The 14,437-nt window shown below is 36.3% G+C and overlaps 1 protein-coding gene across 5 annotated transcripts in view; it reads right to left on the reverse strand.

Annotated features, from left to right (window-relative positions):
• Positions 1–2,997: 2,997 nt before the first annotated feature.
• PAPOLA (poly(A) polymerase alpha) overlaps positions 2,998–14,437 on the reverse strand; it is a 43,767-nt gene continuing 32,327 nt past the window's right edge. For 2 of the 5 annotated variants that reach the window (XM_039712445.1, XM_039712449.1), the window contains exons 17-22: positions 13,489–13,631; positions 12,077–12,177; positions 9,371–9,591; positions 8,935–9,000; positions 7,251–7,325; positions 2,998–5,165 (exon numbers count right to left, since the gene is read on the reverse strand). In XM_039712445.1, coding sequence (XP_039568379.1) covers positions 5,070–5,165; positions 7,251–7,325; positions 8,935–9,000; positions 9,371–9,591; positions 12,077–12,177; positions 13,489–13,631 — 702 coding nt within the window. In that variant the 3' untranslated portion in view covers positions 2,998–5,069. The remainder of the gene's footprint in view (positions 5,166–7,250; positions 7,326–8,934; positions 9,001–9,370; positions 9,592–12,076; positions 12,178–13,488; positions 13,632–14,437) is intronic. The other 3 variants (XM_039712448.1, XM_039712446.1, XM_039712447.1) reach the window with 3 other exon arrangements.

Consider the following 14,437-nt stretch of genomic DNA (forward strand, 5'->3'; position numbering starts at 1 on the left):
TAAGAGCACAAGCTCAAAATCTAATTGAAATCCTTGGTACAAGCTGCAGCTCCTCTCCCCACGCGCTGAACAGGCTTGGCACAGCGTCCAGGCATGGCCGGCTCTCTGCTGGGGGCAGCGTTCTCGGCTGTGAAGGCAGAGCGTGCCCTCTGTCACTCATGGCGAGCAGTCCTGTCCAACTGTCTCTTTCCGACAACTTTATCATCAATCTCTTTATTAACAGCTCCGCTGCAGACTCAGAACGCAAACAAGGACAGTGCACATGCCAGATTTCTGGAAGCACGCGGCACGAGACACCGCTCAGGGCACGCGGCGGGGAATGCTGGAGCAGATGACGTAGCACAACTCTTCCACGCTCTTTCAAGTATCACATTTATTATGGTTACTTAGAATCAAATTTCTGTTTGGGGAGAGATGGGGAAGTTGTTTCTCAAACATCAAGGATTGCACACCTTGCCTCCAGTTTTATTTTCATGCCATTTGAAGTGCCCGATTATAATAAAGGGTGCTCGACCCAACATTCCATTCAACTTTAGTAACTCTATCTGCTTCAGGTCAGTGCTTTAGCCTAACTGAAGCAAGTGCCACAGATAAACTGAAAAGTTTCTCATGTGTGGACTTCAGGCATTACTTTCAAGGATTTGAGCTCTTATTTAGAGACAGTAACTTAATACAAAACCAAAGCTTAATAACATCTACATATACCACAAAATATTCTTTCCAAATCATTACTATACCCTTAAATTTAACTTTAATATAATGTGTATAGGATATTTGTCATTCTTAATTTATTTTAAACATTGCACTAGAACAGAGATGATAAAAATACTGAGGTAATTAAGATAGCCAGACTTGCTGGTAGGACCTGTGATCTGGTTAATTTATTAATGTAATTCATAATTAAGTGTAGAAGGCAGAAAAAATGTTTCTTAAAGACAGCATTCCAGAATTAAGAACAATAAAAATATACCTAAACTTTATTTTAAAAAATCCTTAGTTTAAATATCCAAAACACAAATGGAATATGCAGCCATGTTTCATAAAACATGCCCTCTGAAGTTTAATATTAAAGTTTGCATTCTTCTGGTGCCAGCATTAGGCGATGTTTGTGGGTATTTCAAATTTTAATTTGAACTTTGTAGGTGTAGCAAACTGCATCTGCCTCTACCAACAAAACCAAGACTGTTTGTTTCTACTGAACAGACACTTAATACTATGATTATTAAACTGATTTAAAATCAATTTACTGATTTGTATTACTGACATTTTTCCAATATGAATACTGTATCTGTAAAAAAAAAGTGAACCCACTAAATATTCAGCTAATACATGTGCATTTCTGACTGTACCATCACAACCTGAATAACAAGTGATGAAATCTGGTAAGTATTGTTCAGCCAAAATGATTCAGCCAGAGAGATTAACCATAGCAAAAGTACTTGACTAGTATTTTCATAAATGATGCCAGCATCACTACAACATGCAAAATACCTTTTCTGGAAATACACACAACTTCCAAATAATATATTTTATGAAGATAAATATATTCTGCTTCCTCAGTAACTATCACAGTAGTTTTTAGTGCATTTAAGCATACGTTCTGGTTCAGAGTCAATACTGTATGTTCTTGCTATGCTGAATTACTTTTGGTTATTTTAGATGCTGAAGAACTGTTTCATCTTTTACTGTTGACAAAATTAATTCTCCTATTAAGGTATATTTACTAACAATTGATATTCGTTACTACTCAGTTACCATTTACTTGTAGCTACAAGTTTAAAAAAATTGCCGTTTAAGAAAAACCCAAAACAAAGAAATCCCCCCCAAAGCTAAGAAAAGCACTCAGTGCATTTAATAAGAAGTGGCATGCACACATACTATCTACAAGGAAGCACAACTTTAGCTAGAACTCATCAACTCAAATGTCTGATTCCAATCAGTATGTCTAAAGCCATCTGTTAAACCATGGCTTATTAATGTTAATTATTTTGGCTACAACAGTAATTTTCAGCTTCTTGTTTGCAGATCCTTATGAGTCAGTGAACTTAATTCAGGAGGTTGATGATGGGCAACTCAGAAAAACAAGCTATTGAAACCTATTGCCAGTAGCCTAAAAAACATTGAACAGAAATTTGTGTATTTACTAGCAGATTTTTATTGGTCAGAGAAAATAAAAGATGAATTAAAGCCATAAATAACATCATCAGCTGTGATGAAAGGGAGATGTGGTGGGCAGGATATAAAAATGATTAATCTGTTTTAAACAAGACAATTTCATGCTGTGAAAAATATATACAACAGAAAGGTTTATTGTTTCAGGCAGGGCAATTATAATATGAAGACCATAATCATCAGTGGTTTTAGCAGTTAAAGAAATTTTAGTCAAAAGTAGACTACTTATTAAAGTTACTCACATCAAGCATTTGGAGGATTGGGCTCATGCTGATACAAAGATCAATCAAGTGATGCACAGCTACCTGCAATTTTTACTTTTATTTCAGGACATGCTTAAACTACTTAAGAAGAAGAGAAATAGTGCCATCTGCTGACATAAGGAATAGGCACTTGCAAGAAAAGCCTGAGGTGCCAAAACTCTTACAGCCAATGTTTTTAGAAAATGAAGCTCAAAGAATTGTCGAAAATAGTGTACGCCCAAATTGTTTAGGCACGTTTCTTCTAGTTTTGTCCACTTTTAAGAATTTAGGATGAAGAGATGGAATGGATGCCCTTAAATATTTTGTGTGTTTTTGTTGACTCTGCCCCCACCTAAACACTGCACAATTCACAAACTTTCCCTTTAACAGCTAGAATCCAATATCTTCTGAGTGTTATTTCCACTTGCTATAGCACACACAAATGAATGCTCTCTAAATAAGCATTATCTACTCTATTTCCTTTAGGCTGTACCATATTCTGCCTTAGCAGAAAATTTAAGAGCTAAGTAAGAACTAAGAAAAGTAAAACCAATTTAGTACAGTCAGAAAAATTAGACAACCATGGGATTGTGCTGTTTTTTATTGTGTTTTCAATGGAGAAATACATCATCTGTTTACAAAATAGCTCTTGAAAAATACAAGGAGTACAGATACTATAAAACAAAGCAAACTCCAGTCATGAGACACTACGTACATCATGCGAAAGCAACAGTCTGATCTCCAGGTTATGAAAACTAGAATTAAAAAGTCACTATACAGAAAGGTTCCAAGTTTCCAGCTTGGCAAAACTTGGGTGCAGTTACATGAAACGTTTAATAAAATGAAAAAGATTTTCCGATGTGTAAACAAAATGACAAGACTAAATTTGTGCCTGGCAATTTCGATCTAAACTCCATAGCTACACAAAATACACAGACAGCTTGTACACTTCAACTGTTAAGATATAACCTTCTTTGGGGGGTGGACGACAGCAGGCTGCACAGGGCAAGGAAAAGAGAAATATTGTATACTAGACATCTTAGACAAATGGCAAAAAAAAAAAACCTTCAGTTACTGCACAGCCTAAGTAAAAGATAAGCTACACTCTGACTTTGGAGAATTAATTTAGAAGGATAAGGGGAAGAGTGTAAGTAATTTAACTTGTAACATGAAAGATGCATGTGTAATAGGATGGAGCACAATGGGAGAAGGGAGTTCATAAAACATGCTAATCAAAGTATGGGAAGTATGATTTGACATCCCACATATTTCAGACTTAAGTAATAGTAACATGAAGTTTGTTATCTACATCTGGTATTACTGTTGGTATCCCTCATGTTCCTCAAATACTGTTCTTTGCCATGAGAGCTTCAGTTCTTTCAAAAGAAAAAGCTGTTACTTCTGTGATAGGACTACAAGAACAAAAATAGGAGTAAGAGAGCTTACTAGATGTCAAGTGCTTACTAGAAATATGATTTTTAAAAATTTGGTGTTGTTCAGTATGTAAAACTACTTGTGATTAACTATCTAAAAATAAAAAGGTTAAAATTCTTAGGGAAAAATCTTTTGCCTTTATTTAAAATTTTAATCTTTTTAATGTATACAGGACCTTTATGGAGTGTACAAAAATCATATTTAGTGATTCAAAGGCCATCAAGACAGGTGGTGTATTTCACAGGCACACAATATTTACCTAAAGAGTTTAGTCATGGGACAAATTCTGAATTTGTGCCTAGAGGCCCACAAGGTATTACAACTAGGTAAGGGGCAGGGGGGAACCCAAATGAGTACATGGCTTGTTTTTATTTTGTATAAATAACTATTGTTCTATATGGTGCATACAAGCGGAAAAAATAATTTGAAAAAGAAAACCCCAACAGTAAATGCAAAATATTTTCCCAAGAAATAAAGGGATAAAAAAGGAATAAGGAGTTCAGTTAGCTCAAAAGAAAGTTTATTTACTGTTTGATTGCTGATCTGTATGCACCTTAAAAGAATCCTATAAATAAAAGTAGACCACACCTTAATCATGTCCCACCAATACCAAAACTTCCCAATTACTTCCTCAACTTACATCTTATGACCCCAAGATTTGACATTACATTTTAAAGACTTACTGCTGCTTGATGGCAGTTGAACAAAATATACTATACACTTTGTTTTCAATGTATAGTATATCACAGAATGTCATCCAATTTGCAAATTACTACTATTGAAGAGACTCTTCAATAAAAGGAAATTTTATCAGCTAAAGATCTAAAATTAGTCATACTCCAATAAAAAAAAGTACATAAAAGTGCATTTAAGGGATTCTTATGCCAGTTTTATCTCAATTTTGAAACAATGCATCAAAACAAATTCAATCAGAATGTCAAATATGGCTACAAATAGTGTTCATGTTTTTAAAGGCAGTAATCCTTCGAAATATTTAATGTAACTGTTGCTAACACATTACTTGTACTCCTGGCTTCACATACTAACCTGGACTTCCAATCAAGCGGCGACTTTAGTCCAGAAAGGGAAGTGCACAACATATACCTAAATCCATTTGCAATTATGTTCTAGTCTTGCACCCTCCGTTCTCCTTTTTTTTCTAGCATTAGAAGACAACAGGTTGAGTTGGCAGATACTGTTTATGGACCCCTGAGGTGGTTTTTACCGGTTCAATCTCAATTTTATTGAATTCTTGATAACAGGAATAGGATTTGCAGGAAGAGCAGGGATATCTGAAAGGTCTGTACTGGGTGTTTTCTGAAAAGAAAAGAAGTTTGGTTGTATTTTAACTTTGTAAATACAAAAAGAAAAATATTGTAGTAATTGGCATTAAGTTTCAAAACAAACAGCTTTAGAAGGCTTTTTAGAAATATATGAAGATAATTACAGATTACAAAGAAAGAAGCAGGTCTTTGCCTACAGAGTCTTTAATAAGGAAAATTTCTACAAGAATCTTTGTGTGCTTTTTTTTGAGAACTGAAAGAAATTAGCTAGTGCTGGAGATAAAGCTGGCCTACTAATAACCTGTATTATAGTAAAACATCCATATAATAAGGATGCCTGACCAGTAACATAAACTATCTAATCTACATGTTTAGTATTTAAAAACATCTCTTAACAATTCAGTGTTAAGTCTCTCTCCTTACAGACAAGTGATGAAAAACAGTTCCCATTCCAAAATGTGTGTCTTCATACATTCAAGACTGTTAAAAAACTCTACAGTCAAATTTCCAATTTTTCATATTGGTTTAGATTTACATGAACAAAAAGTTATGCTAAAAAGGTACTGTATGAATGTGTTAAGAATTCCACCTTGACGATAACCTCAACAATTTTTCCTCACTTAAAAGACTTCAATGCCACTCAGAAAAATTGTATCTAAAACAAAAGGAAAAGACAGAAACACACCCAAAATTCAATGAGGTTCATTAATTTCTCACTTGCTGTACAGGCCTCTAAATTTGGGGTGGGGTTTTTTTTAAAGTATTTTGACTTCCACTGTGGCACATTATTTGCCATCCCCCATAACCCAGTTATTATGCAACACTTCACATAATTTATCATAAAATGTTTTCTTACATTATAAATGTTCAAAATTTATATAAGATACCTTTGATACATAGGGAAAACTGCATTAAAATGACTGCTCTTAATTGCTGCTTTATTAAAAATGTCAAGTTAACATTAACTGATGTGTTAGTGCACAAAGTAGCAGGGACCTAGGACAAAATAGCTCTGGGCTTTGCATCACCCCTGCCCCAAGTAACCCCCTGGCTGGTACTGATCTGCAGTTTGACATGTTTCTATTTTCTGCAACACGGGCATTGTTTTAAACAAAGCCGACAAGAGCACTAAAAAATGACAGAGGAGGCTCACCATCCTTTGTAGTTTCCAGATTACTTTTGATAAAGTAACAATCACATAATCTGTAAAAAAGCTACAAAGCTTTATATAATCCCCCACAACAACAGACAAAATAAAATTGGTGTACTTACTAAATGATCTAAAAACTTCCCCGAAGCAGTTTAGGAAGTCCATGTAGCGTCTACAGTTTTTGCCAACAATTTGCTATCTTTATTCAGTACTGCTCATACAGTTCAAAATGTCCAGTAAGAAATACCATTATTACTATTGCAACAATCTCTACTGTCAACCAACACATTCACTACACATACTTTCATAATTCAAATGTGCATAAAGTGCTTGACAGGGATACTTTAATCAGCAGAGCACTAAGAGAAGTTTAAAAATGCTAGTAAGAAACTAAAGTGCTCTCTGAAAGTTGTTACAATACTAGAAACAAAAACTTAAGTGAATGGTAGAGAACTCTTACTGTTCTCAAAACAGTGTTTACACTGCTAACATCAGCTGGCTAAGCAGTGACAAACTTACACTGTAAGTAAGAGACACTTGTCTCTTGTACCAAATATTAGAATCTGAAGTCACATTTCAAACATCCTCAAACTCTACCTGGATATCTTTGAGCAGCAGCTACTTAAATCATTTGTTTCCTTGTTCGAAAGGATTATTCTGAGATGTGCAAAGCACAAAGGAATAAACTGAGCCCCTTACTGAAGACATAATTCAGAAGAGTGAATCCAGCTTCGGTCAGTTAGTATGGCAAGCCATACATGTTTAGCTACAATGCACATTCAATAAGATCAATGATCATCTAAACCACAAAAATTGTGACAGTAACAACAAGTAGCTTACCATAAAATGGATTTATATTTAAAATTATACATTTATTTTTAACATCTGGACTTGTTTCAGTTTCAATTCTTTCACCACAGATTAGCACATAAATACATTGCATGGCAGTATTGCTTTTAAAAACAGTACCTGAGGAGCTTGCAGAGAAGTTGTCTGCAGAGTTTCTGTTTGAGAATTAACATTCACTTCTGTCTCAATTTGCTCCTGAAAAAAAAAAAAAACAAAAGCATCACCACAGTTACACCACTTCCAATGAGCTACTTATATAGAACACCCAGCACTCCAGAATTATTTACATTGTGCATATACAGCAAAAGAAAAATGCAAGCATTGATGCTTGCTGCATTGACACTCTTCCTTTTAGGAAGGAATCACCACACTGGAGAATGTTTCACTTATTAGGGATTTGACATCAACACAAGCTATATAACTTATCAGCTGTCACTTGTTTAACCAATTAACATTTTTTATACAGACTCCTATGGCAAAACATTACATGTCATTCAACTCACTAAAGACAAAAAGTGTATTATCAAGGAAGATCATGTGAAAAGCTACAGAATTTGTTTAAAAATTCAACAGCTTTTCCACAGCATTTGCCATTCTGCCAGTAAAGTTTTCCTGCTGCTTTAATGGGTTGAATCAGCTTTCTGAATGAATAGGTGAGTGTCAGAGACTGATTTGCAGGTAAAAGTGTGGGACTACAGGACTAAAGCAGGACAACGGCACATTCTCATTTTAATAAAAACAGTCTGCTAGCTCAAATTGTACCATTAATACACCCTAAAAAAAGAAATGCATTCCAATAGATGAAAACCTGTGCTTACGATAATTTAAGCAATTTAATTCCACCATTTCCTGCCATAAATATTAAGGAAAAAGACTTAGAGGAGACTGCAGAGGAGAACGAACAGGCTTATCTATGTCTTTTATAATTATCTATATCCAGTGGATCTATTTTTGAAGTGAGGATTAAGTGCTTACATGTATTTCTGCCTTCACCTATCTTAAGTTCAGAGACATTGCAAGGTGACTGCCTAACAAGATACAACTCCTTGCTTATGGCCATTGAAACTATAAACCAAAGAACTTACATTTAACTTTAAGCATAAGCATAACTTCCAGAGTATTCCAGAGACAACAGAATGTGCCCCATAAAATCTGCAAAATCCCAACTGGAGAGCTGCTATAATAAGGCTAAAAAGAGTCTGTCACCCTTTCTGTTCACCACTAAGGCAGAAAAATTGTCTGCTAACTACAAGATACTGGAGAGGCACAATGTCCTAAGTCCCCAAACAGTATGCTGTAACTTCACACAATAATTTCACTTGCACAGAAGATTTACTTACTATCACTTGAAATGTCTATCTAAAAAGTGAACAAGGTGGCTGGCTTTAGGATGCTCAGCCCAACATGTAAAGTCCAAATAGAATACTTAGGACAACTGTTCTTCCACTAATTAACATACATCAGATTTGGGATGCAGGAAAAACATGGCATATTGACACATACTTAACCTAATTCAACAAACTGAAATATAAATATCATGACTAATGTTTTTACCATGCTTAATCCCACATGAATGACCAGCAAAGAAATGACAGTCCTATGAGAATATGGATTTGGGCTCAACTTATCATGGCAGCAGGCAATGGACTTCATCAATACTGACAAACATTAAAACAATAAGATATACTTTTGATATCTTTACTGGACAGTCTAGATATAGACACACTTTTAGTCATTCCTAGAGAGAAACACAGTAATTTTCCCAAACAATATATACAAAATTATACAGTCTAGGGATATATACCTTAGTTTCCATTTTTTCATGTTCATTCAAATCTATACAGCTAGTATCTTCACTTATTTCATCCTGCTGAAAAGCAAACACAGAAAATATTACAAATCATAAAATCATATTTTTAAATAAATCAACAAGAAAATAAGGTCAAAGTGTTTAAAAGGACAGAATTAGTTGGAAGACTTAGCATATTATAGGCTTACCAAAATAATTATTAAGATAAGAATCTAGATTCTAAGCACTTGTGCTAATGCAGTACATGTGTCCCATCATGAATATCAACAAAATAAAAATACTAACACCTTGGCAAGCTGAAAACATCAAGCACCAATGCAGTCAGAGTAGGAAATATCTGAAACTTGGAATACGCGAATCAGCACTCTGGGCAAAATGAATATTCAAAGTTTTGAACATTGCTATGGTATGATCTCAAAATCTCAAATACCTCTTCCATTTTAATTTTCTTAGGAGACTCTTCTTTATGGGGAGAAGATGTCCTTTTCACTGCTGCGACAGGGCTAGGCATTTTTGTTGCAACATTTCCTGAACTTCTTGGTGATGGATTTAATAGATACGCTGAGGGAACAATTCTAGAGATGGTAGGCTTTGGTGGTGGAGAAATGGCTGGTTGTGTGGCAGTTTGAGGAATGCTTTCATTTGAAGTACCTATGGACAAATAATTTAAAGACCTTGAACAAGAGGAATCGACACAATCATTTCAGCTCAATCACTGGTATTTTTGGTCTCTAATCAAAACCCCTGACATCAAGCAGGCATCAAGGAAGTGGTACAGTTAATGGTGTAGCATCATGTTTGGAAAAGCAAGTGTGCATACAATGCACAGTTTAGTTTCAAGCTCATTCTTGAGCTTCAGTGCACCCTCAGCAAGTTCACTGGTGACACCAGGCTGTGTGGTGCAACTGACAAACTGGAGGGACAGGATGCCATTGAGAGGGACCTGGACAGGCTGGACAGGTGGGTCAACTCAAACCTCTTGAAGTTCAATAGAGCGAGTGCAAGCTCCTGTGGCTGGGTTGTGGCAAACCCAGGCACACCCACAGGCTGGGCAGAGAAGTGACTGAGAGCAGCCCTGAGGACAAAGACCTGGGGGCACAATGGTTGATGAAAAACAACATGATCTGGCAAATGTGCTCACAGCCCAGAACGCCAAATGTGCCCTGGGTTGCAGCCAAAGGAGTGTGGGCAGCAGGTCCAGGGAGGGGACTTTTCCCTTCTACCCTGCTCTTGTGAGACCCCACCTGGAGTGCTGTGTACAGTTCTGGCATCCCCAACATAAGAAGGACATGGAACTGTTGGAGCAAGCCCAGAGGAGGCCATGAAGTTGGTAAGAGGACTGGAGCACCTCCCCTCCAAAGACAGGCTGAGAAAATTGGGGCTGGTCAGCCTGAAGAAAAGAAGGCTGCATGGAAAACTCTCACAGCAACCTTCCAGCACCAGAAGGGGCCTACAGCAAAGCTGAAGAGGGGTTCTTTGTCAGGAACTGTACTGACAGGACAAAGAGCAGTGGGCACAAACTGAAAGAAGGGAAATCTGGGTTAGGTCTTGGAAGAAATTCTTTAGTGTGAGGTACTGAGACACTGGAACAGGTTAGCTTGTCCAAGGAGGTTTTGGATGCCCTGACCCTGGCAGTGCTCAAAGCCAGGTCAGTTTAGGCCTTGAACAAACTGGTCTAGTGGGAAGTGTCCCTGCCCATTGCAGGAGGGGTTGGGGTTAGATCATCTTTTAGGTCCATTCCAAGCCCTTAACACATGATTCTGAAAGAATTCCTGTACCAGGCTACATAGGGTAGCCATGGCAATGACACTCTGCTTAGCCTAATTAACCCTGCTTACGGCAGGCTATATGAGCCCAGACAGAGCTCTGTATAATACAGCTGTGGTATTTGTGTACCTAAGGAAATTCTACTGCTTCTGTACTCAGCTATATATATGCATTGCCAAGACTGCATTAAATCAAATCCAAGAGCAATCTGATACTCCCTTTTTCACTCAAAAATTAAGCTTATAATTTCTCAGGCTTAGCTTATCCAGTGACAAATATGAAGTCATCACAGAGCATCAAATAAAGAATTGATATTATATACATCCTTTTGAAAAATGCTCCATATGACAAAGCTCTATCTCATCAATTGCCTACCTCAAACCAATAAGCGCACATAGGGAGATGCTCCAGGATGAGAAAAAATACATTGAGGAAATTTTTCATTAACAACTATCAGGTGATTAACATTTTGATTAACCAAAATATAAGAATGAACAACTTCTGATATGCTTCCAAATCCAAAAACCAGTCACGCCATTTAAGCTCCATTTAGTGCTCATGGACAAACTTACTCACATTGATGCACCTGTGACACGATAAAAATCAGAAAGAAGTAAGACTAAACCATGCCACACGTCAAGAGTGAATGAGAGATTTCATTTTGAAAGACTAACCAGTCACTCCCCTTTTCCATCTATTTCTGACTTGCTCCTTGTACACTAAAGCTCCATCAAAAAAGAAGAGTAGCTGATTCTAAGGAAGTATTTTCACCAGATGCTTTTATTCTTTGACTTAAGAATGAAATTTTTAAATTATTTTTAAGTAAAGTGTACTTTTTCTTGCAGAAAACGAAGGATAAAGTCAGCACATACAGTGGGACATATCTGAACAGACATCAGTAAGGAACATGTGTTTCTGCTTACATCTGAGTCTTCTGCATTCCTAGAATCAATTTCATGAAGCACAAGGAGCGGGAACATGGGAGGACAGACTACATACAAACAGTACAGAACCACCTTGAGTTTAACTACAAAATGAATTAAAAATAAATATAAAAAATTGTTCTTCCAGCTTTAGATAATGTTTTCCTCATTTAGCTAACCAAACTACAGACCTACATTAGGTCATTGGAACACAACTGCTATTGTAAATGGCAAATATAAATCTCTAAGAATAAAATAAGTAAATATAACAGCAAATATCCCTCTGTGTTCTTCTGAATCCTTAAGAAATTATTGAACTATGTGTATGAAGAACACATTAGAGCATCTGTTATACAAAGACTAGAAGTCTCAAGCTGGAAGAAAAACTGCCTTATAAACATTACCAAAAATTCAACAGAAACAATATGCTACGCCATTTTCCTTACCCCCTGAGCTTTCACTGGAATTTATTTGTGGCACAGTGACTTCAGAAGCCTGTGTGTTGGTCACAGATGCTGCTGTTACAGCTGGCGCAGGACTGCTTCTGCTAAAAAGAGAAAAATTATGAAATGCTGAAGACATTAGTAAAGCTATGGTGTTACATGATCTTTCATCACATCATATGTGTGACCAGTAACCACAGTTGGTATTTTACCTACATTACAGAGCAGAACTTATGCCAGTAAAAAGGTAAAAGTGAGCATTGGCAATCTACTATCCAACAAAAGCAATGGAAGCTATTTCAAATACTGAATTTAAATCACTCAATGACAGTTTTGAGACCAGAAAAAGGCTGCATTTAAAAGACAAGCAAAAAGTCAGGCAGTGTCCACCCAAACAATGAGCATGGGAAAACACAGCAACTATTTACTGAAGGATGAAAAAGAAACCACTGTAGAAGGACCAGAATAAAAAGCTTGGTTTTAATTTATACACACTGTTAAAATGACAATTTCAGACTAAAATAATCACAAACAAAGCCCTGGGGCTTCAAGTGACCAATCACAAAAATGATCCCTTTTCCATCATCAAGCAATTGGGAAGCAGTGTGTGTCTAAAATCAGCCAAGGGCAATTTCCACTTCACTTGTGACATCCTAGGTAAGACAGATTTATTTCAACAGCACAGATAGTGGTATCAACTACTGTTAACCATTCACCAAGGAAGAATAACTAAAAGAACTCTTGTCAAAAGGACTAAGTATTTCATCCTACACACATCCTATAACAGATGTGCAATACTGCTGAACTGTAGGAGATTGATGATAACTTCTATGTGTATCAAAGAGATGAACATGAGACCCTTATAAAAAGAGAGTACACTCGCTTAAGTGCAGTAAACCAGAGTTAAGGTAGGAAAAAACTTAATACAGAAAGTTAGTATTAAGTAAACTTTAATATGTACAATTTGAAAGTAGTGGGAAATTATGTTCCTATACTTAATTTGCATAGGTATCATCAGTAACAGCAGGAGCACTACTGATTTCCCAGACAGAAAATCTAAACCTTTCTACTGTCTTACACTTGGATCCAAAACTCACAAAACACTTCCTCACGCTCACAACTACCTGCTCACTACTTCTCACTGCCTCCTACTACAGGGCCCAAGTTTTTCTATCATCATGTTCTTCTAAGCATTTTTACCCATGATTCCTCATCTCAAGTCCAGCACCATGCTCCCTATCCCCCAAATTTTGCTACAGTACTCAAACTGAAATAACAGGGTTTACAATCTCCATCCAATTTGGAACATTCCCACCGTGGTAACGGTGGTATCACATGTGTGCAGTATTTGCCATGTGTTTAACACAAGTAATTCAGGAAGACAAAGCAGCAAGAAGTCTCAAAGTCTCCATTACCCCTGAGAACTTCCAGAACTGTTCAACGGACTTGTCTTCATAGCACTGGTAGGCGAAGGCACAGACGTGCTGTTATCACTGTCCATAGACAAGTCTAGGCTGCTGTCATTCAGAGCTGTCAACCTGATCCCTTCTGTCGAGTGCTGCAAGCCACAAGGCAAAGGAAAATTCTGTTAGTCTAATTAAAAGTTTAAAAATCAACAGAAATTCAAGTTATTTAAAAATGCAAACTTAAATGGACAATTTTCAAATCCTTTTACGTGTAAATAATCCACTCTGCTCTCACTACAATCATTGACATTTTCATGTTTACAGCTCTGGTGCAGATTTGTCTGAACCAACCACGTTCAAAAACAAACTGTTACTGTATTTAATTATTATATTTTCAGCTTTATTTCAAATTTCTTTGGTTTGGTGGACTTAGAAATACTTTCATTAACTTTAAAGTGATGTACATCAAAACAAACTGATGTACACAAAAAGAATTTAAAGAGGATTTAAACTTAGTCCATGGAAAAGAAAAACTCTTTCCTGACATAGTACTACTACTTTAAGTGATATATTACTTAATACTCACATTGTTCTCTGAAACAGATCTACACTTGGTGTCAATAAAGACTTCCTAGTCCTTAAAACAGCATTCAATATAAAACAGCTATAGAAATAAAGCATGTTATTCAGCTATACTTAAAATATGTAGCAGTGGTTTAGCTATTAAAAAATCCAAGCAAATCTGTATTGCTCTCAGATTAAGCTAATACAAAGCACTAGGGATTGTGAATCAGACTGAATTGTTCAATTCAAAGTTTCACCCCTTCTTACTGACTCAACTAAAATTAAACAACAATTCAACACAGCATCTTAATTAAAAACTAATTAAACATTATCATTCTCATATATGGCCACAGGTAAACTATCCAGCCAGACAAGAAGACACCACTCACATTGC

The sequence above is a fragment of the Passer montanus genome, unplaced genomic scaffold (genome assembly GCF_014805655.1).
Source record: "Passer montanus isolate IOZ18808 unplaced genomic scaffold, ASM1480565v1 scaffold27, whole genome shotgun sequence".
Classification (NCBI taxonomy): Eukaryota; Metazoa; Chordata; class Aves; order Passeriformes; family Passeridae; genus Passer; species Passer montanus.